At 48.0% G+C, this 21,126-nt stretch overlaps 1 protein-coding gene across 11 annotated transcripts in view; it reads right to left on the reverse strand.

Moving 5' to 3' along the window:
* Positions 1-362: 362 nt before the first annotated feature.
* ZYX (zyxin) overlaps positions 363-21,126 on the reverse strand; it is a 29,518-nt gene continuing 8,754 nt past the window's right edge. For 3 of the 11 annotated variants that reach the window (XM_088159103.1, XM_088159100.1, XM_088159101.1), the window contains 9 exons: positions 9,072-9,332; positions 5,247-5,446; positions 4,155-4,247; positions 3,359-3,859; positions 2,923-3,064; positions 2,669-2,838; positions 2,334-2,512; positions 1,952-2,072; positions 363-1,550 (listed from right to left, as the gene is read on the reverse strand). In XM_088159103.1, coding sequence (XP_088015229.1) covers positions 1,437-1,550; positions 1,952-2,072; positions 2,334-2,512; positions 2,669-2,838; positions 2,923-3,064; positions 3,359-3,859; positions 4,155-4,247; positions 5,247-5,446; positions 9,072-9,321 — 1,770 coding nt within the window. In that variant the 5' untranslated portion in view covers positions 9,322-9,332 and the 3' untranslated portion in view covers positions 363-1,436. Of the gene's footprint in view, positions 1,551-1,951; positions 2,073-2,333; positions 2,513-2,668; positions 2,839-2,922; positions 3,065-3,358; positions 3,860-4,154; positions 4,248-5,246; positions 5,447-9,071; positions 9,333-9,796; positions 9,903-11,512; positions 12,122-12,573; positions 12,711-13,035; positions 13,178-21,126 lie in introns of those variants that run through there. The other 8 variants (XM_014884221.2, XM_088159099.1, XM_088159102.1 and 5 more) reach the window with 8 other exon arrangements.

The following is a 21,126-nucleotide window of genomic DNA, read 5'->3' on the forward strand; positions in this document are numbered from 1 at the left end:
GCATCAAACGCTTTCTGAGAAGCAATAGTCAGGGGCAGTGTGCACTTTTAATTACAATCCACTTCCATCTCACTGGAATACCCACATCTAAATTATATGTGAAGCAGACTACAATATTTCTGTACTGAACGGCAGTCTTCCACTGCTTTAAATGAGAGCTACTCTTCAGGTACAGAAAAATACAAATCTGGAAAGGAGACCAGAGGTGGAGAGAAAGGCCATGTTCAGACTCCTGATCTCTTCAGGTTGGGTGGAATAGCCTTGTATACATTTGGCAATGTACTAAAAAAGCTATACAAAGCAGTTCTACTGCCAAAGACAGCAAGTCTCATGGGTGGCTGAACAAATACAGCAGACACAGGTTAATGGAAAAAAACCACACATTTTATTGAACGCAAACAGTGGTTGGACAGTGTTGTTATTCAAAAGGTTTGTTCAGTTTGAGACAGTTTCTAGTCCAGGAAATGGGGCTCAGTGCAGTAACACTTGGAGCCAGACAGTACATTGCAATTACACTGCAGCTTTCACCAACGGCAGTGAAAGAAACCCTACTGGAACAGGAGACGTTCCTCAGGCTGCTGAATCTTCATCCACACACTGAGACGCCTCCTCACCATGTGCTGCCCATCCTTACAACGACCTTTATTTGTAAACATGCATTCTTTGGACTGCTTTGCTACTCTGGTTCCCAGCCTGGCTGTCCAGAAACCGCACTGGGAAACAATTCATTTTGGGTAGAGGAAAATGATTTTTTGTTTAAAAAAAAAAAGTTTCCAAACTCAGAATAGTATTTCAAACACTGCCAGTTTAATCTGGCTAAGGAAAAAGATGACAAGACAGTAAATCAGTAAAATCCATTAGAGACAGAAAAGCTATAGCAGGTTAGCTTTTTCCAGCAACAGTAACAGACTCCTACTACCTTCTGCTCCACACTCTAACCTAGGTGAGGGAGCAGGCAGAGGAAGACATCCTGATAATAAGGTGTCACAAGATATAAAATAAAATACAGAAGTGGTGCCAAGATGCAGGCTTCCAGCTTCTCAAGTCAAATCATCGTTCTTGGCTCCATGGAACTGAAGAATGCTCTCAGCCCTTCCCAGCACCTGCCACCAGGTCTTGCTTCTTCCACCAGGCGGTGGCAGAGATCTGATCTTTCTCCTCCAGAGTCTTGAGGGAACTGCAACTGAGCACTCACCTTGATCACAGCCTCCAGCCTGGAATACACTGTGGCCAGGAAGCAGTGACAGAAGAGGTCCTTTCTTGGTGGGCGTGCAGAGTGAAGTCTAGGAGCAGTGAATCCTACATGAGTAAAAAACTGCACTGGCATAGTCTCCATTGGTAGCAGTCTGCCTTGTCAGGCAGAGGGGTAGGACAATGGCAGGGAGGGGAGGGGTACTGAGTGCAGGGGTCCCGAGGGAACGCCCCCTCCGAGCTCCTCAGCGCGCTGCTGCTTTTGCACGGACGGTGTGACACTTGATACACAGCACGTGCCCATCCAGAGGAAAGCACCCATTCTCGTCTGCTTCAATGGACAAGGGCTTCCCACAATCCTGAATGGGAAAAGAAGAGGGAGGGAACTCAATGATGCCCAAAAACAGGGTGAAGGAATTCAAGGACCTAAGAAATGCCCCACAGGGTCAGGATAATCGCTCACAGTACACTGCCCTGTCCGTGGTGGTGCTAATGGGAGATGCTGTTTTGAAGGGAGAGCAATCCCAGCAAGTTCCCCTTCTATATACAAGCTGATGTATTGGGGTGTTAGACAATGCAACAGCCTTGCATAATCCGTGTCTTCATGCCTGTGAATGTCCAATCTTTTTCTGAACATGCTTCAAAAACACTCCAGATTCATTCAAAACAACTTCAGTGTTTGGTCAGCACAGACAACAAAGGTGCCCAGTTCCTGGTGATGGGCACAGGAGACATGGATGAGTGGGGCTACCAGGCTTACCTCACACTTGTAACATTTCATGTGGAAATTTTTCTCCAGTGCAACAACACGCACTGTCTCATCCTTTCCAGGCTCTGGCATGATAGGTTCACTACAGACTGAGCAGCGTGGAGCATACTTCCTGCAACACAGAACCATGGAGGACACCATGACCACCGTGCTGATATTCAAGGCAGGCTTCTCAGTGCTGTTCAATGGCATTAGCAGCAGAGGAATAATAAATGTTTAGGGGGAAAAGACACCTTAATACTTTGTTAACTTATTTTTAACTTAATGTCAGACAGATGGCATAGGCAAGCCAACCCCATAGTGCAGCAAAAAGCAGCAGGTGTGAGGCAATCTGCCCTCACTCATACACCACATGCACGTGCTGTCTCCATACCTGTGGTAGTCATCCACACAGTGAGGCTGGTTGGACTGATCCACAATAAAAGAGGTCCCCTCCAGGGGGGTATGGCACATCACACAGGTGAAGCACTGAGGATGGTATGAGTTACCAGTGGCCTTCAGCATCCGGTCCGTGATGGTCTTCTTGCAGACACTGCACTTTTCCAAGGTGCTCTGAGCCCAAAGAAAACAAGTAAGACACATGAATCCGATCTCCCACCCCTGCGAGGCCACAGCACAGAAAGCAAAGATGAAGGAGCAAGGTAAAACAAGAGAGAACAACCACAGTGAGCTCAGTTCTCTCCAGCAGCTTTCACTCCAGTGACTCACAGCATAGCAGTCCTCGCAGAAGGGCTTCTCGTCCACATTGTAGAACTGCTGCCCCTGCAGCTGCTTCTCACATTTGAAGCAGGTGAAGCATTCCACGTGGAAGAGGCGGTCCAGGGCCCTCACAGCTGGCTGGGTTCGTGAGAGGGGCTTCCGGCAGAAGCCACAGAGCTCTGTCAATGGATGAGGAAACGGATCAGGAGAGCTGAAAAACCATCACAGTCTTAATCCTACTGCTGTCCATTGAGGGCACGCACCAGAAGTTGCAGCCTCTGCTGAGGGTGGATGCTCCATGTCCTTCATTAGTTTCTGGGTCAACTTCTCCAGCTCTTCTACCTCCTTCATTGTCAGACAGGAATTCCCCCGAGGTGGATCTGCACTGGAACCTGTGGGTCTATGCTGCATGAAGAGGAAATATTCAATCCCAAAGGACAGACTCCTTCCCACCCTGTCCCTAATAAACCTATTTTTCTTGCCTTTACAAGTCCTCTCTGTTCATCTCTAGGAACCATCTGCTATCCACTGTGCTTGATTCTTTCCACCTTTACATGAAATCCTCCACCACTATCTCTATAGTTACATCTCTCTTTCAGATGGGTAACAGCCTCCCATAGCCTGAGGCAGATGTGCCCTCATCCTCCCAAGGTGCCTGTCCAAAGACAGAAGTCCCATGGCTCTTGCTCTTTCCCTTACCTTGTCTTTTGCAGCAGCAGGTTGTTCTGTTGGGCGTGGCTTTTCCTGCACTTGAGGTCTTTCCCTCTGCTGGGCATAGGTGAAATTGGGGGGCTGTGGTCTAGAGGAGGGGCCTGAAGGGGCTGTGAACTGAGTCTGAAGGGAGGTAGGGTATCTTGTAGAATTTGAGGGAGCCATTGGAACATTGTCACCTGATTTGGACACAGGCTTAGGAGAGCCAGTAACAGGAGATGGGGTGAATTTAGGCGTAGGTTGAGCAGAAGAGAGAGAGGGGGGTGGAGGGACCGGTGCCTGGGGCTCCTTGTGTTGCTGTGGGGCTGCCCATGGGGTTGGGGTGGGGTTCAAATCCACCCCAGAGTGCTTGAAAGATGAGCTTCCACTTGGCTTTGGTGTGAATTTGGAAGGAAAGGAATGAGGAGTATCTTTGGGTGCAGAAGGTATTTCCACAGGAGCTTTTGGAGCCAATGGTTTCTCCAGAGAACCTGTGGATCCTGGAGTTATCTGTAAAGAGAAGCAGCAGAGAGAAAACAGGCAACTATCAGCAAGATGGAAGAGAAAATATGCCATCTGTAGTGAGTCAGCCAGCAGCTATCCCAGACCCAGAACACGAGGAATTTCCACACTGTGACATATTTAGCAGTGTGACAAGCTGCAAGATCCTTGCTTTCCGGTCCTTCACGAACACTTCCATGCCATGGTTTATCCTGACATTTTAATCTGCAGTAGCACCCTTCTCACTACCTCTTCAGCAAACCAGTCATCTCTTCTTCCACCTGCAACATTCTGGACAGCTCACCCGGGATTTGAAGGGGTCATTCTTCTCCATGTCATCCAACATTACAGACAGTGAGTCAATCTCAAGATCAACGCTGCTCATCTTGCCACGTACCTACACCGCCATCCACAAGGAAAAAGGGAGCAGAGCATGTTACAGGAACAGCCAGAGAAACAGGTGTATAATTCCCTTAAAATAGCATATTTTGATACTGTGGACTGTGGTACAGATCTGCTCCTTGCTTTGAATCGGAAACAATTTGGTGAGGATGAAAAGGGCACAGTCTCAAAAGGTCCACAAACAGTGGGAAAATGCACAGCCCAAGGAAGCTCTCAGACAGATTTAGGTGGGAAAAGACATCTGGACATCTGTAGTCCAACACTGCTCACAGCAGGGCTAATTCCCAAGCAACACCAGGTTGCTCAGGGCCCTGTCCAGACAATTTCACAACATTCTCAATGATGCAGATTCCCCAGCCTTTCTAGGCACACATGCCAGCAATGAGCCACCCTTGGAGTGGAACAAGGTTTTCTTCTGTCCAAGAGGAATTTCCCTTGCCACAACTTCTGTCCATTATCTCTTGTTGTGCCCAAGTAAGAAGAATCTGTCTTCTCTCCAGCTCTCCTTTAGGTATTGCAGATTCCAGTCAGACCCCTGCACTAGCAGCCTCTTCTGCTCCAACCCACAAAGGCTGTTATGACCTTTCACTGGATTGCATCTCATTCAGTATTCCAGAGGGGTTATGATACTGAAGAGCTCAATACAGTCCTCCAAGATGCAGCCTCACTAACACAGAAGGGAGGAGTAGTCACTGTCCTTGTCCTTCTCTCCCAAGTGCAGTCCAGCATGGGGTTGGTCGGCCTTTACTGCCACAAGGTAAAGGGTGCATTGCTGGCTTGAATTCAACTCACTGTCCATCAGGAACCCCCGGTCCTTCCCCACAGAGCTGCAGCCCAGCCAGGGGACCCTAACCTGTGCTGGTCCATGGGCTGGTAGTATTTCCTGCTTTCCCAGATCTCAGAGCTTCCTGCTGCTGAGTTCAGACAGTAGTGAGAAGCTGTCCCATCTCACAGAGCATCACACAGAAACCACACTTCCTTGGACCTCACTCACCTGTGGGGCAGGAACCTTGCTCACAGGTCCTTCGTTGAACATTGGAGGAGGAGGCGGCGGCGGAGAAGGAGGAGAAGGAAAAGCTTCTTCTGGGGCTGGTGGAAAAGGCTCTTCAAAGGGTGGTGGGGGTGGTGGAAATGCACAGTTTGAGGAGAAGCTTGCATCCTCTCCAGGTGGAGGAGGAGGTGGCAGTGGCAGGTCTACAGGGAAGAATGAGAATAAAAGCGACTTCAGATAATTTCTTACTCCTAGCCAGGAGAGTTCTTGAAGGCATTGCAGCAAGCAGGACCACAGAATCACAGAGTGGTTTGGGATGCAAGAGACCTTGAATATCTGGTTCAAGCCTCATTGCATGGGCAAGGATGCCACTCACTAGATCAGGATGCTCAGGGCCACATCCAGCATGACCCTGAACACTTCCAGAAATGGGGCATCCACCTCTCTGGGCAATCTGTTCCAGTGCCTCACCACCCCCTAAGTAAAGAATTTCTTCCTGACATCTAATCTAAACCAGCCCTCTTTCTGTTTAAAACCCTTGTCCTTTTACCATCTGTACACCTAAAATGTCCATCTCCCTTCTTTTTCACAACCCCCATAAGGCAGTAGAAGGCCACAATGAGTTCTCCCCAGAGTTTTCTCTTCTCTAGGCTGACAAACCTCACCTCTCTCAGCCTGTCTTCCTAAAAGAGGTACTCCCACCCTCGGATCATCTTCGTGGTCACCTCTGGATTCACTCTGAGTCCACATCTTTCTTTTGCTGAGGACCCCAAAGCCAGATGCAGCATTCCAGGTGGGGTCTCACAAGAGTGAAGCAGAGAGGCAGAGTCCTTCCTCGATCTGCTGGTCACATCCCTTTTGCTGAAGCCCAGGATTCCACTGGCCTTCTGGGCAGCGAGTTCACATTGGTTTCCCTGTACTCACAGGACCTCAGCACTCATCAAGGACAACTGAACTCCACAGATCGTTTTTCATCTCGTCCAAATCTTTACATAATCACTTAATCTTTCCTCAGTAGCTGCTGCTATTAGTCACTGGGCAGAGTTGTTGTATATTTGGGAAACATGTCTTGCTATGCTCTTTCCCACTCCTTGTCTTATTCCTTGGTCCCCAGCATACCCTTCCCTTGCCAGTAACTGGCTCAGATTACTGAACACAGGGTAGCAGACATGGAATGCCAGTGGACAACCCAGGACCCTGCAGAGCCTGTGTTTTTACATGAAAATAAGCTGGCATCTCACAGCAGGATAGTAAGCACTACAAGAAACAAGTGTGGGGGAAAAAAAGCAAGCTGGTCCGATTACCCCTTTTATGTATGAAGAATCTTTGAAACATCTTTGTTTTTCTGGGGGGTAAAAACCAGCTTTGATTTCTGAGGCTAGTATGTCTTCACACCCAATATCCCTTAGGACATGAGAAATTTTCCAAAACCCTTTTAAGCAGGCTGAAAGGCATCAGAGCACCTCAGTTTTCTAGAAAACCCCATTGCTTCCACCTACTCATACTTGCCAAAGAGGCAGAGCAGGCAAAACCAACCACTTTCTATTTACAACACAGACAAATAAATGTGATTCCTCTTCCCTTTGCTAGTGAAAGAGAAAGTGTCCTCTTGCTGACCACAGCAAAGAACATTGAAGATGAGAAGGTGTAACTTCTGCACACCTTCTTCCAGACACCCACCCCTCTTCCAGCTAGCCCCAATGAGCAGTAGGGTGAAAGACCAAGCTTTTCACTCCAGCTACTCCAAGTGCAACTTTTTACAGCAGTAATCAAATTATCTCATCTTCACATCCAGCTGTTGTCAAAAGGCTCTATAAGGACTTCTCATCTGTGACCTAAGGGAGACGATACTGCTCTTTTAGAAAATGAAAGCCAAAATCTTATTAGCCCTGTGGAATGCATAAACTGCCCTGGTATGCATCACCTCTTCCAAGCCTTCTTGTGCTGCAGAAGTTCTGCTGGGGGGGAGGGAGTAATACTATGTATTTTTTTTCCTTCGAAATTACAGTTTGGGATCAAGCTTGTACACGCTTACCTTTTGGTTTATTGAAACCTTAAGGAACAAAACCCGTGATCTGTTGTCACATTGTTTCAGATGCACTAAAAGCCTGTTTTATGAATTATTCACAGGACAAGAAACTTCCCCACAAAGTTGTTTTACCAGATTTACAGAATAATCAATACTAAATATAACATTCCTACAGCAATATTAACTTAGCCATCCTGTCATTTAAGACAGAGTCCAACTGCTACAGCTCTGTATCATACTACATTTTGTTTGGAGAGTCTGCAAGAAAGGCACAGAAGGACTGAAGATATGCACCAGAGAAGGATCAAATCAGACACATTTCTCTCCCATGACTGAGTTTTGGTGGCTCATCTGTACTTCAGATGTCTTGCTGGCAGCCCCTACCCAGTGATGACACAACAGCTTATGAAAAATGGTTCTTTTGCTAGTTCTTCTGTCTAGTTACTCCATAACGCCCACTTTAACAATAGGAGAAGCAGAGCAAGCAACACCTAATGCTCCACTCCCAATGTATATTGAAAAGTAATTTTTAAGATCTGTCTACTTCAGGTAGTATTTGTGTCATTTTGAGACCTTCTGACAGATACATTCCTAATCCAGACAACTACAGCAGAAAATGGCAAGTCCTAAGAGGGGACCTTGGTTTCCACATACACAAGAAAGATTCCAGCCAACAACATACAAGAAATAGGTCATCAGAGTTCGCTCGTACAATTTTAGGAGGCAGAAGCATCAGTATGTCCTTGTGACATGGGAAAAATGGCTTAATCATTCTTCTCCTCTAAGGACAACACAAATCTTCCTACCATCAGGTCAGCTGCCCACTAACTTAGCATGTCATCCTAGAAAACATCAGTGCTGTAGTCTCTGCTAAACAGTGAAAGAAAAGAAATTTAAATCAGCAGCTGGCATTCTCTGAACACATCTGTTCCGACTGAGGCACACTCTTTACTTGACAGAGCCTTGAGGAAACAGGCAGTATAAAGGATTAGCAAAGGGTCCCTTACAGAAATTCCTGGCGACCCTATGCTGACCATGAGTTCAAACTACAGAGTCACACAACCAGTAACCTGCAAAGGACACAAAACCAACCAAGCAACAAAACATAGAACAAAAAACCCCATTCTACCACTGCAGGAAACAAAAAAACAGGCCACACACCAAAAAAAAGAAAGAAGTAAGAAAACCACAGTGAAACAAGAAGTCACTCTACACAGGAAAACCCAACCCAAACCACTAGGAAAAAGCACAGAACTGTACAAGCCATAAAAACTAAACTCTAAATCTCACTTCCTGTTTACCATCGCTGCCACTATTCTTTCATGCAATTATTTCTCCCTTCTCTTTTCCAGCGTCAAATATGGCAATTGCAGAGTCCACAAGGACAGTCAGAGATAACCAGCTTGAGCTGAGACCAATCAACAAGAAGGAGAACAGCGTGATTCATCATTATCAGGGTCAACTCTGCAACATACTTGCTCTCAGACAAGCTAGCCAGAAACCAACTGCAATTACACAATTGTGCACTCAGGGAATACTGTGAAAAATCCACTGCATTCCTTCAGTTTCAGTGCAGTGCAGGACAGCCTCTCCCCTCCTTTCCTAATGGAGACACTATGTACTTTGAGATCTCCTGTAACGAGATAAATGGATTGGAAGAACCTGCTAGCCTCTACAGCAAGAATATCCATCACTTAGAGCAGTTATGCCCCTGTTCTCATATTCAGCCCAGCTACAAACCTCCCACCTTGAGAATCCCGAAATGCATATTCACACTGGCCATGCCAGCCTTCACCTACCTTCTGCCAGCAGGGACGTGGGTGGTAATGGAATCTCCCCCACCTTCCCTATCTGAGCACGCTGGGCACCAGGACCAGGAGGTGGGGGCACCGACGGCTCGGACGCACCCCCAGCCTTGAAGGGGTTCACCTTGGGTTTAGGGGCAACCACAGGTGCAAACTTCTTCTGTGGGTTGTAGAAGGAAGGAGTAGAAATGTTGATGCTGACTGTGGACGTCATGCGGGTCCCTGGGGCACCTGGGGAGGCCATCTTCTCAGCACCTAGCAGGAGAGAAGAGGGAGGAAACCTGTATGAAGTCATCCTTGGGCCAGAGTGGAAATTAATGGAGAAGAATAAGTGTAACAGAGGGATACAGGAATTTAACTCAGGCCAGAGGCTGAGGTGCCCGAGCAGTGCACTTACAAGACCAGCACAGAAAAAGGAAGAACAGAAACTGCAGACAGCTCGAATGAGCCATCACACTTCACCATTTCAACTCAGGACGGCATTAACCACAAATGCGTTCTCGCAATAGAGAAAACCCAGATTTCCACTGCACTGGAAGCCTGCACCTGTGGTGACCAAAAGGGGGGGGGGGGTAATCCCCGCTCCCCAAAGGATGCCCCCAGAAGTGGACTCAGCATTTCCTTTTCCCCTTTCCCGATAACGCCAGCCCGTGCCTCTCGAGCTCAGCTTGTGACAGCGCCAGCATCGCCCCCTCTCCCCCGGCACCTCCATCCTTTACCTCCAGGCCCCTCCATGCCGCCGGAGCCCGCACGGCAGGGCAGGAGAGGCTGTCCCGGAGCTGGGCGATGCCAGCCCGCGCCTCCTGCCCGCCCCGGCCGCGCTCCGCCCCCGCCAGGGAGGAAGCGCTCCCCGGATGCCGCCGCCCCCGGGCCCCGAGGGGCTCGGCCCGCTCGGCTCCGGCGAGCGCAGGATGCCCCCCGGGCCGGCTGCCCGGGGAACGGCGGGGCTCCCCAGCAGAGACGCATCCCTAGCACTCCTCTGGTCCTGCCATGCAGGCCAGCCAGCTCAGCCGTGCTAGGAGCCTCCGCGGAGCCAGACGCTTTGTTGTAAAGCCTGGCATGCCCATAGCCCTGCTAACACCCCAGCACAATAGGGCTGCCGTCAGCACCGGGGCTCCGTGCCAGCTTTTCACGTTGGCACGTCCGAGTCCGTGCCCCTCGGCACTGGCGGCCTCTCCCGCGGACAATAACAGCTGCTGCCACAGACAGCCCCGGTGCCACAAACATCCGCCCAGCCCCATTCATCCCTCGCTGCTGGCGGGACCTGCATGCCCCCTTCCAAGCGCTCCCACGACTCAGCGCAGTGTGGCACAATACAGCGGCAACCTGCCCCAGCTTCCCCAGGTCACAAGCGTGTGGCAACACAGACAAACAAAGCCCACGCTGCTGAACTTTTCCTTCCCTTTGTGCTGTGCTGATAAGATGCATACACTTGGACAACTCTTCTGGGAGTTTCAAAAGGAGAATGAGGCCGCAACAATAAGCAGAAGCCAAAAAGCTGTGCTGAGCATTCCCCCTGGATTCGGAATGGGAAAGGCATAAGAGCAATTAGCAAGGTCTGTCTTCACTCCTCCAAACTTTTAGGGGTCAACAGAGTTGCCAGTCAGAAGGGACTGACCAACTCCCTCCATTCTGCAGTTCCCACCAAGCTTTGGAAGCTGTTAAAAAGACCTCCAGCCTTTCTTTAGAGACTCTTGCCTCAGGCTCCACTATTTCACTAGGGTGTAATGAACCACTTGGCAGTAGTTCTACCAGATTTGACAGCATTATGAGCAGAACGCTACAATGACAGCGTCACTTCTAATCACGAGGTTAGTCAACACACAGTCTAGGGACATTGGCTGCCTCACAAAAAAAAAAAAATCACTGGCTTTGCACCCAGCAGCTGCTATGTCCTTTAACCCAAAGCAGCCCATTTCCCCATAGCTGTGTCGTGCTTAGGGCACTTTCTGCTCAGGGCTGTCTCCACCCAGCAGCTGCCCCTGCTCATCCTCACTTCTGGTTATCTGTCCACCCATACACAGACCAAACCGGCTGAGAAAGCTTGGCCTTGCAGAGTCACCCCCTCCAGCCCTGGGACGTTGCCAATGCCAGCTAAGCCTTACCAGAAACACAGAGCTCTCACAGGTCCTGTGGCGCAGTTTGTGAGAGCTGTGGGAGAGGAGGGAGTGTCACGCCAACAGAACTAATCTCAAATCTTTCTCATCCTCACATTTACCCCAAGGGGAGAGATTTTTCTACCTGCTGTAACAGCATTTAGGATGACTCAAACGGAGCTATGAAGAAAGATGCCCCAAAGGTCACAGTCGGGATACCTAAGTTGCCTCATACACCGCTTCCTTCTGAGAGAAGGAGGAAGTAAGAGGACAGAACCAAGGGACACCTCCTTCAGCAAGAGAGTCAGTTCCCAGAAGGTCTCATGGTGGGTCTGCCACCTGTTATATATCCGGACAGCTTTCACTTCTTTGATGCCATGACACCACTCTCAACAGCTCTGCCCCTTGCCCAGGGTAGCAAAAGCAGGAGGAACCTGGAGAAGCAGAGAGCTGAGTGACATTTTTCACTTCTCTTGGTAAAAGCAGTTCGGCAGCAGCCACACTGAGAGCCCCTATAGCTCCACACATCCTATCTGTACTTGCCCCATTACCCAACTTCTTCCCAACTGGGGGGAGCCAGAGAAGAAAAAAAAACCACCCCACCCAAAAACCCACCAAAACAAAAAATACCCACAAACAAAAAAGAGTATTAAGAACAGATTAAACAGATTCAGGAGTTATGCTGCTTTTCATCCAGAAAGTTCTCCCAGCCTGCCCCAAAGTTACAAAGCTTCAAAGAGAGCAAAGTCTATCAGCTATGCAAGCTGCAAGGTAAAGCCTTAAAGCAACCGGGCTGGGGGAGGGGGTTATTCGGAGCTACTAACTTCTCTCACAGATGCTGGGCTTCCCTCCTCCCTATGCAAGAGAGGGAAGAAAAACCAGAGAAAACTCCAAAAAGCTATGCAAACGTATTTAAAACGTTGGAAAGTTCTACGACTTTGCAAGCACTTTCTCAGGGCACTCCCAGGGAGACAGAAACTCATAAATTAAGCAAATTTCATGCACAAAGGGCCCCAGATTCCTCTCTCGAGCACATCTGGAAAAAGGCTCGCGAGGTGTCTCGGTCATCCATGTGCACACAAAAGAGAGCTTGTCCCGAGCAGAGCCCGGCAGCACCCCCTCCCTCTCCCCCGCTGCTGGGGCTGTGCGGGAGCGCCGAGTCGCCTCCATTCCACCGGGAGGGAAGAAAACTCAACCACACACACAGGCATATACACACAAACCTGCTTTTTTATAGAGGAGGGTCAAGCATCCCCCCCGAGCCAGCACCGAGAGCGAAGGGCGCTCTGTCCGAGACGCAGAGGCGTGCGGGAGGGATCGGCAGGAAACCCGCACCCCTCCACGCCACCCCCGGGGCGAACGACAAAGGCTTTGTCGCCAAGCCGAGCCAAGAGACTCACCTCAGGGGGAGCGAGGAATGCCACCCCCGGCGCCGGGGCTGTCGGGGCCGGGCTGCTCGGCTGCCCTGGCCCGCCCGCCGGCGGCAGCAGCAGCGAGAGGCGGAGGAGCGGCCGAGCCCCGGCGCTTCCTCCCAACTCGCAAAAAAAGCCTCGCCCAGGCAAAGTTGTTTGACCATAAAAGGCGCGGGGCCGAGGCACAGCTGAGCTCACTCGCTAGGGAATGTGGCAATGAGGTAACGGGGGCCGGGGCTTGCTGGGGCAGCAGCCCCGGGCTCTGCCGCCGGCGAGGGGGCGAGCGCTCTGCTCTGCTCTGCCCTGCTCTGCCTTGCCCTGCCCTGCCCTGCCGGCGGTCCCAAGGAGACGCGTCTGTTGGGATTTTCCCGGCCCCGGGGCGCCTACCCTGGGCCGGGCTCGCTGCCTGCCACCCGTACGGAGTGCTGCGCTCCTCCCGCCTTCCCTAACCTTGGAGCTGCCCCCAGCCCGTGATTGCGCTTCCAGTCGCTGAGCTGGATTTTCGGAAGGAATGCGGCGGCTCTGGTGAGTCAGGGTCCCTGCTGGCCTCCTCCCCGGCCGAGCCAGCTGTGAGAGCATCTGACTCACGCTGCCCCGATCTGCCAGAAATTAAAGCAAACATCAGATGACTCCACCGTGCAGAAAAGCGACTTGTTCTCCTTGTAATGGCTGCAAGGCAACAGCTATTAGCTGGTTTATATCAAACGCTATCCACATGAATTGCTTTGTTGGATTGCCAGTGCTGCACATCGGTTTTATTTTTATCCTGGTGCTCGCTGGGGGCTCAGCCCGCTGTAGAACAGGGGCAGCCTGACCCAGTCCAAAAGAACATAATTTTCAACCCCAGCCTTTGCCGCTTCCCCTTGTTTCAGAGCCTCTCACGAAGGAGGAGCACCAATAAAGACATTTCCTGTGCTTTGTGCAATCATTGTATTCGACTTTGGAATCTGGCCTTAATATCGGAGTTAATACCCTTGCTGTTATAAGTTCCCTGGAAAATTACTGTATTTGGTAATACTCAGGGGACTTGGGGCTTTTCTGTTCCAAAGACTTACCTATCAACACAGGTACCTTTCAGCACTGGTAATTTACTCGCAGGTGAGTGAGTAAACCACAAACCACACCAGTGACACTCCCAGTCGCCACTACTGCAGAATGCTCACATTAGAGAGCCATGCAAAAGAATCGGCCAAGGTTTAAATCCAGTGTAAACAAATCTTTAATTTTACACATGAAGTTTGTACAAAGAGGCTGTATCTTTCATTTAACCAGTTGATACAGTTGGAAAGTCTCTCGGAGGTTTTTCAGTGCTACATACCATTTGAAAATGCCACCCATAGCAATGGCCAGCACCGAGCATCTCACTCCTTACACAGCTGCAACCATTGAACCACTGATGTATAGCTCTGAATTTCTTAGAGATATATAGCTCTTCTGCGGGTGCTGAATAATCCTATTTACTCCTGCTTTTGTAGGCACAGCATCAGTTCCGTTACCTCCCATGATTAATGCACAAATTAATTATATGGGATAAAGAATGTATCTCTGTGATGGGTCTTCCAACACTGTTACTTTTCAACTGCAGATAATCTTCCCTCTTGTTCAGGTAAAGATGTCAGTGCAGAGCGAAAAAGAATTCACTGCGTAATTGCGAGTCAAATTCTAGAACATCACAACATACCCTACACAATGAGCCTGACGTCAGAGAACTCTGCCACTGTTCCCTGGGCTAGCTCTGACTTCAGGGAAAACAAAGAATATCTCAGACGGAGATTTAAAAAGTGCTGACTGAATATGAAAAAGAAAAATCTATGCTTTCATACTTTCTGGTCACATCCCCATAAATTCAGATGCTTGCATGTTCGATTTTCTCGCCAGTGTGTTGATACTAAAAGCTTATGAAGGCAGATTAAGGAAAGTGGGAATATGAAAAAGAAAAGCAGCCCTCTTAGGTATTTTGTATTAACTCCCCACTAGGAGGAAACAAATGCAAAACTAGTGTTTTGCAGGTTGCAGGTGTGAAAGCTAGAATTCTCAAATCAGAATACTTCACAATACACTGGGGGAAACGAATCTGATTTTGTACTTGCCACATAGTAAATTTAAAGTTTGTGCTTTTGTAATTGGAAATGAAGATGAACTAACTTCCCTGTTAGTTCTGATTCTTCTAGAAGGAAAATAACAATCTCCTTATGCTATCAGTCTTCCTTCATGCAATTATTGGCTTGAAAGAGTAGGCATTTTTCTGCTGCAAATGAAAATTAGAGCCTTGAGATGCACACAGTTGTAGTCACACACTTTAGCTGAAACAAAATATTAGTCCTGAAGAGGCATTTAGCTACCTGGGTACAGAGATGGATCAGCAGGTATACTTGGCTTGTGCCAGACCTTGTTATTTCTGGAACTAGCAGCCATCCTCTGCATAAATCACTCGACTGTTCCATGCCATGAATAAAAGTGATCTGGTATTTTGGAGTGTATTGTGGTGTGAATGCTGTCACCATGGGTGATGTGACAGCCCACTACAAAGCAGGTGTTGGAGGGATTTAGAATACGCAGTTCTAGCTGGGTGCTTCTTTTGAGGCAAGTGACAGGAAGCAAACCCTGCTAGTGGCCATCAAATCAAAGCTTAGAAATTCTGAGAGTTCAAGGCAGCCATCTCAGGAAGACTTAAGTTTTAATGAAGACAGTTATAGAGAATCTTTGCTGGCAATTCAGTCACGTAATACAATGAGTAAATAAAGAATAAGACCATACAGAAGTGGAGTGGCGAATTCATGTGCTGCACTGGGATGAGGTATGTGCTAGCACTGGTTAGGTGCCTATAAAATGAAAATAAAAATGGATGTAAGAAGGAAAAAATGAGTCCTCAAATACAAAAAGAAGAATTATTTGCAAGAACACTATTGGGGAATTAAACTTATCGGGCAGAAAATCTTTTTTGATAGCCAGGTATGGTTTAGGTAGCTGCAGTGTGTTAAATATGTGTTAAAGTCAGAGGAAAGCAATCTGGAATCTGGACAGGGTGCTTTACTTGTGTTAATAATGCAAAATGTCTGCATCTGTATAATTTCCACCCATATCAACAGATCAATTAGTGCCATTTTTTCCCAGCGTGTGTTAGTTAACAATTAGTTATGCCAAGCAGGAGCCCATGTTTTTCCTAAGCAACGAAAAGTTCTAGCTCGTATCCGTGTTGAATCTCTGATGCTCCTTTAGTCACAAAACTTCTGTTTAGTCTAACCACGTTTTATTGATTAATGTTAAATTGCTATTTAATCACCTTTTCCCATGCTGTATTAAATGTTATGTCTGGGCCAACTGGAAGGGTTGGGAATATATAATGGATCTGCTTTGGTCTCCAGGCCAAGTAGTTAGGCCTGCACTGTCCAGGGCAGGGCCACCTGCAGCAAATTGCCTGCGTCCACATGGGCCAACAGATGTTACCCTTCCACTCGGTGATCTTAGAGTTCTTTTCCAAGCTGCACAACTCTAGGATTCTATGTGATTCACCCTGGTGAGAGGTCTCCTAGGATCTGCTGTCCTCCCTTGGCACAGCCTCTCCTGGTGTGCTCCTCACTCCTTCCCTTAACAGGGTGTTCTCTGTGTGAAAGACAACATCTGGCCCAGATTGTCCCCTGCCAGGCTGCTGCTCACACACCTTGTGGAGGCCATGACGTGTGCACAGCTGTCTTTTTTCTGACCAAACAGCACTTTCAAGCTGGGAGTGCCTGAGTGCTATTGTGGGCTGCGTGTTGACAGCTGGGTGCCACACACACAGAGCTGTGCTGGGGACACCAGAGCCTCATGAGACAGCAGTCCTTACAAGCCTCGTCATCTCCTTGCCTCTGTGCAACTGGCATGCAGTCAGGAACGCTATTTGCCAAGGTCATGAGTCCTGGAGACGTCCCGGAATGACCAGCTACCCAGGACACACGGCTATCGCATCTCTCTGCTGGATCTCTCCAAACCCGAGTCTGCTGTGCAAAGCACACATCAGAAGTGTGTGTCCCCAAGAAGGGGAGCTGTTCAGCAGCTACAGAGAGCCTCTGTGATCTCTGACAAGGGCACTGTAGGTGCTCAAATCCCACTGCAAAGGTATTGCATGGTACACATGCACACACGTTCATACTTAAAAGGCATTCCACCCACACATGCAGTTAGATTGTCCTGACTAAAACACTAGAATCGACCAAAAGCTGTAAACAGAAAAAAAAAAAACCAAAAAACCCCAAACCCCCACTGTGTCATGAAACAGTTTTTAAGTGGGGCAAATCAGCCATATACACATAAGAGGGAGCAAAGTATCCCTGTGGTATGACCTTGGTCATGTCAGGATATGACTGCCCATCAGAGAAGCCAGGCAGCCAGGAGAACAGAGGACTGGGGTGGTGTCTGTCCAGGGAAGAAGCTCCATTTCCAGCAAAGCTGGCAGGTCTTTACTAGACAGAGCCATGACAGGGGCTCTGGGGCAGGAGGTGCAGCTCCCAGATGAGTTACCACTGCTGTTTCCTTATCTCTTTCCACCAAAATTTCCTGTTACTTCTCAGCAGGCAGTGGCCTGCAATTCCATGGCTCCTGGGGCTGGCTCACTGGCAGGCTTCCTTCCCCTCACACAGCCCTCCCACACCTCCTGCTCTCTGCTGCTGGGCTCTGTGCCCAAAGAATGAGGGATGCAAGCAGGTTGTCCCAGTGGATATATCTTCCCTCAGGTGCTGTACGACCTGTTCTGCAACTCTGGAAAACTGTGAGATGGCTCCTGGGGCATGCCCATGTGTGTGGCTGAGTACGGATGGCTGCCAGAGCCCATTCTGCTCCTCGGAAAGCTGCCATTTCCACATTCCAAGGCATCCTTACCATTTCCTCAACTGTATGCCCCATGCCTTGCCACCAGCAAGACATGCAGTGACGTATTTGGCTGTTCTGTGGCAAATATTTCTGCTTGTCAGAACTGTCAAAGAAACACATCTGTCAGGCTGCTAATTAAAGAGTTCCTGTGTGTGCTGTGAGCCTCTTTCCACCCAAGTACCACGCTCCCATGGTAGAAGTCTCCTTTCTTCACTTATGTAGAGCTGTAAGCACGGCACAAACAAGCCATGCTCCTTCCTACAAACAAGTTCAATCAGATGTAGGTATTTCTGGGTGTTGCATCCTGGTGAATTTAGACAAAAAGTCCCAGGAATAATTCCAATGTGTGTCTGTGTCAGGGGGAGGGTGCTGTTTCCTGGGAAAAGGGTTCTTCCCCCCCCCATCCTCCCTGCAACAAAGCTGAGACACAAAAGCAGGTGCTCAGCTCTCTTGATCTCACACTGAGTCTCCTCCTATGTGGTACAGTTGAACTTCTGTCGTGGCTTCCCAGGGAAGCATCTGGTGCAGCTGCTTGGCACTGGAGGGAGAGAGATGCCAAGCTACAGTCCCAGTAATATTAACCTGGGACAGGATCCTGGTCACTCCAGTCCCCACATGGCACATGTCTGCCTCAGTGCTACTGTTTTCTTGCATAAGAACTGAGGTAGCCAAGTAAACAGAGAAAGGCTTTGGAGACTGTTAACTCTGTGCCTTGTAGTGTGCCTACAAAGATGTGCCATGCATATGCCAGGGCATGCTGGACTTGAGAGCACATTAGGAATACACACATTAGCACATTAGGAATAAGCAAGCAGACTGCTCTGGTCAGGAAGAATGAAGCCTGGTATAGTCCATGCCTGCATCATCTACAGGGTGTGGATCCTGCAGCAAACCAGCCTCTCATAAAACCAAGAAATTATTTAACTCCAGACTGAAGTCCTGGCAAAACCTAGTACGTAGACAGTGTAGATGATCATGGAACCAAGGCCCTGGAGCAAAGCAACAGACCAACCAAACAGACAATACAGGCATATGGTCCAACAGTCTGCTTGCAAAAAGAAAAAAAAAAGAAAAAAAAAAAAAAAGGCCAAATGCTGTCCATGAGCTGCAGAGTAGAACACCATTTGAGTACAGCTTTAAGAGGTGCAGCCCCTTAAGCCCTTGCCTTCCAGTTATCCAAAAGCAAAAGTTGTGGGGCTCTATGAAGCTTCCTGCAGTTACCAGGTTTAGTGCATGTGGCTACTAGTACCTTTGCTAGTTGATTTACTGATTGTATGAATAAAAGGATGGCCAGACAAAAATCTTTGACTGTTTCATGAGGTTTTCAGGAAAATTAACAGAGCCCTGCAGTGGAGTTATTGTCCTTCCAGTGGCAGCCAGGAGTCTGTGACAAGTGACAACTTATAGGAAAGAGCTTGTTTTCAAGCACAGTATGATTTTCAGTAGGTTGAAAATATAAGGTGTAAGAGGCCTTACTAAAAATCTGTGCTAAGTTCCTTCTGTACCCAGCTGAGTGATCAAGCACCCTATGAAAGCCACTGACTGAAGGACAGGGTACTAGGGGTTACAGGCCACCATTGCCAGTGCTTTGTAGCTAATCCAAGTGATATTGAGAGATCAGTAGCCACAGCTATTACTCAAAAGGCAGGAGAAGTTCTCAAAAAGTGTTACTGAGTCACTGACTATCTGCACATACTCTGGTGGAGGTGCATTTCCTTCAATGAAAGCATTCTTCAGTTGCCTTGATGTAGGTCAATATGACGACCATGGTACTTGGCAAACCTGACCCTTTGCTTTCATGGCTCATGAAAAAAGTAATTTGGAACTTTTAACCTTACCCCAAACACTTCAGTTTCCCAATAAACCACTTTAGATATGCATTTGGCCAGATGCAATCTACATGAAGGTCATCTGTGTTTAGGCTTCATCTGCAAATATACCTCTTCCCTGGAATTCTTGAGTCCCAGGTAATGTCTGTGACAGTGCTGGCTAAAGGTTGGGAGCAGCGAGTAGTGAAAGATGCCTGGAAACTAAGCCAGTAGAATCTCACCAAGTTGCTAATGAAAATAGGCTCAGGTTACGAGGAGAGCCCTATCAAACAATTTTCTGCAGAGTGACTGGTGGTTTCAGAGACAGTGTTGCTGCTGCCAAAGGAAATGAACGGGATGTTTACAAAGCTATTTCAGTGTTGCTTTTCTTGGGCTTCCCACCAACAGCTTTCTTTCCAACACCTTGGTACATAGTGTTCAATGCCATGAGGATTATTGAGTCCTACCAGCACTAATGCTTTTGCTTCCTGTTTATTTAACCTTTGTGGCCATGCTTTCCAAAAACTCTGTCCTCCCAAGGTGGTCATCAAGCCTCTATCATTAAGGATATAAAAAAATGAGATCTGGTGAAAAGGACAGCTATTTGGTTTCGAAGTAAATAGAAAATATCGTGGATTTGTGTAAGAGTGTGTCAAATTTGAAACTCCTTCCCGAAAGGGAAGGAGCTGCCTTAATTCCACTTGTCACTTGCTTTGGACATATTGGACAGCCTGCATTTTTCTAATGCAGTAAAACAGCTCCTATTTTCTCCTGATCCAAGAAAGAGGAAATCAGCAGAGGTCCAAATTTAAACGCACATATGGGATACTGTCTGTATCCCTCCCTCTGCAGTTTCAGAGGGAGGCATTCCACAAGGGCTAGACTACACACTGCCAGTGAGTCTTCTTGAGGAAGGAGACTGGGAAAGGTAGACGGTACAGTTCATCTGTGAAGAATAAGATGGAGATCTGGTTCATACTGTTCATTGCCTCTAACTTCTTAGATGATATCACTGCAGACAGATATCAGCCCTTTGGTGCCAAAAGCCTAAATTCAACTTAATGACCTTAGCTTGCGGTCAAGATTAGAGGGACACTAAATTGCAGACTTTTTTTACTCTTTAATGTTGCATATTCTCAGGCCCCTGGCTTGGTTTTGAGGCTGGAATGACTCCCTCATTAGATTCAGGATTCATTTTGTCTTTCAGTCTACACTGATGAGAAGCCTACAGTATGCTGCATCCTGCTTTGCTGTCGTAGTAGATTATACCAGAGTCTCCACTTGTGTTTGCTTTTGACTCAGAAATTGTTGTTCTCCAAATCCCTGCACCTCCAAGCAAGGAATGGAATTTCAAGTTACATAGTTGGTGCCTGAAGAATTCTTCTCTCCTAAACATAGAAATTATTTATGTGACTCCAGGGACCATGAGAACAGAACTCTCCTCATCTACAACCATTACAACTCCTTCTCCCAGCTAACAGTAAACTGAGGAAGAAGTGGTAAATACGAAAATATGATAAATATTATCTTACCTATTGTGGATTAAAACAAATTTGGGGAGATAGAAAGGAAAAGCAGCCTTCTCTGAGAGCAGATAAAAGCTAAGAGGCTTTGCCTTAGCCCAGTATTGATATATAGCACCTGCACAGACTGTGGGTGCAGCAATAAACATTATTATTCCAAGATTTTCTAGTAGCCATCTCTTCAATTGCATTGGTGGATTTCTTTCAAGAATCAGCTATGATCCCAACAAGTCTGAGGATGGAGTGCTCTTTCCTGAGATGCTTCTGACAGGTGATGCCTCCTAGCCAGAAGTGCCATCAGAACGTCAAGTGTTGCAAGACAGTAAGAAGAAAAATCTGAGGCAGCCTCTTCTGAGACCCTG

The sequence above is a fragment of the Sturnus vulgaris genome, chromosome 2 (genome assembly GCF_052056855.1).
Source record: "Sturnus vulgaris isolate bStuVul1 chromosome 2, bStuVul1.hap1, whole genome shotgun sequence".
NCBI classification, from domain to species: Eukaryota; Metazoa; Chordata; class Aves; order Passeriformes; family Sturnidae; genus Sturnus; species Sturnus vulgaris.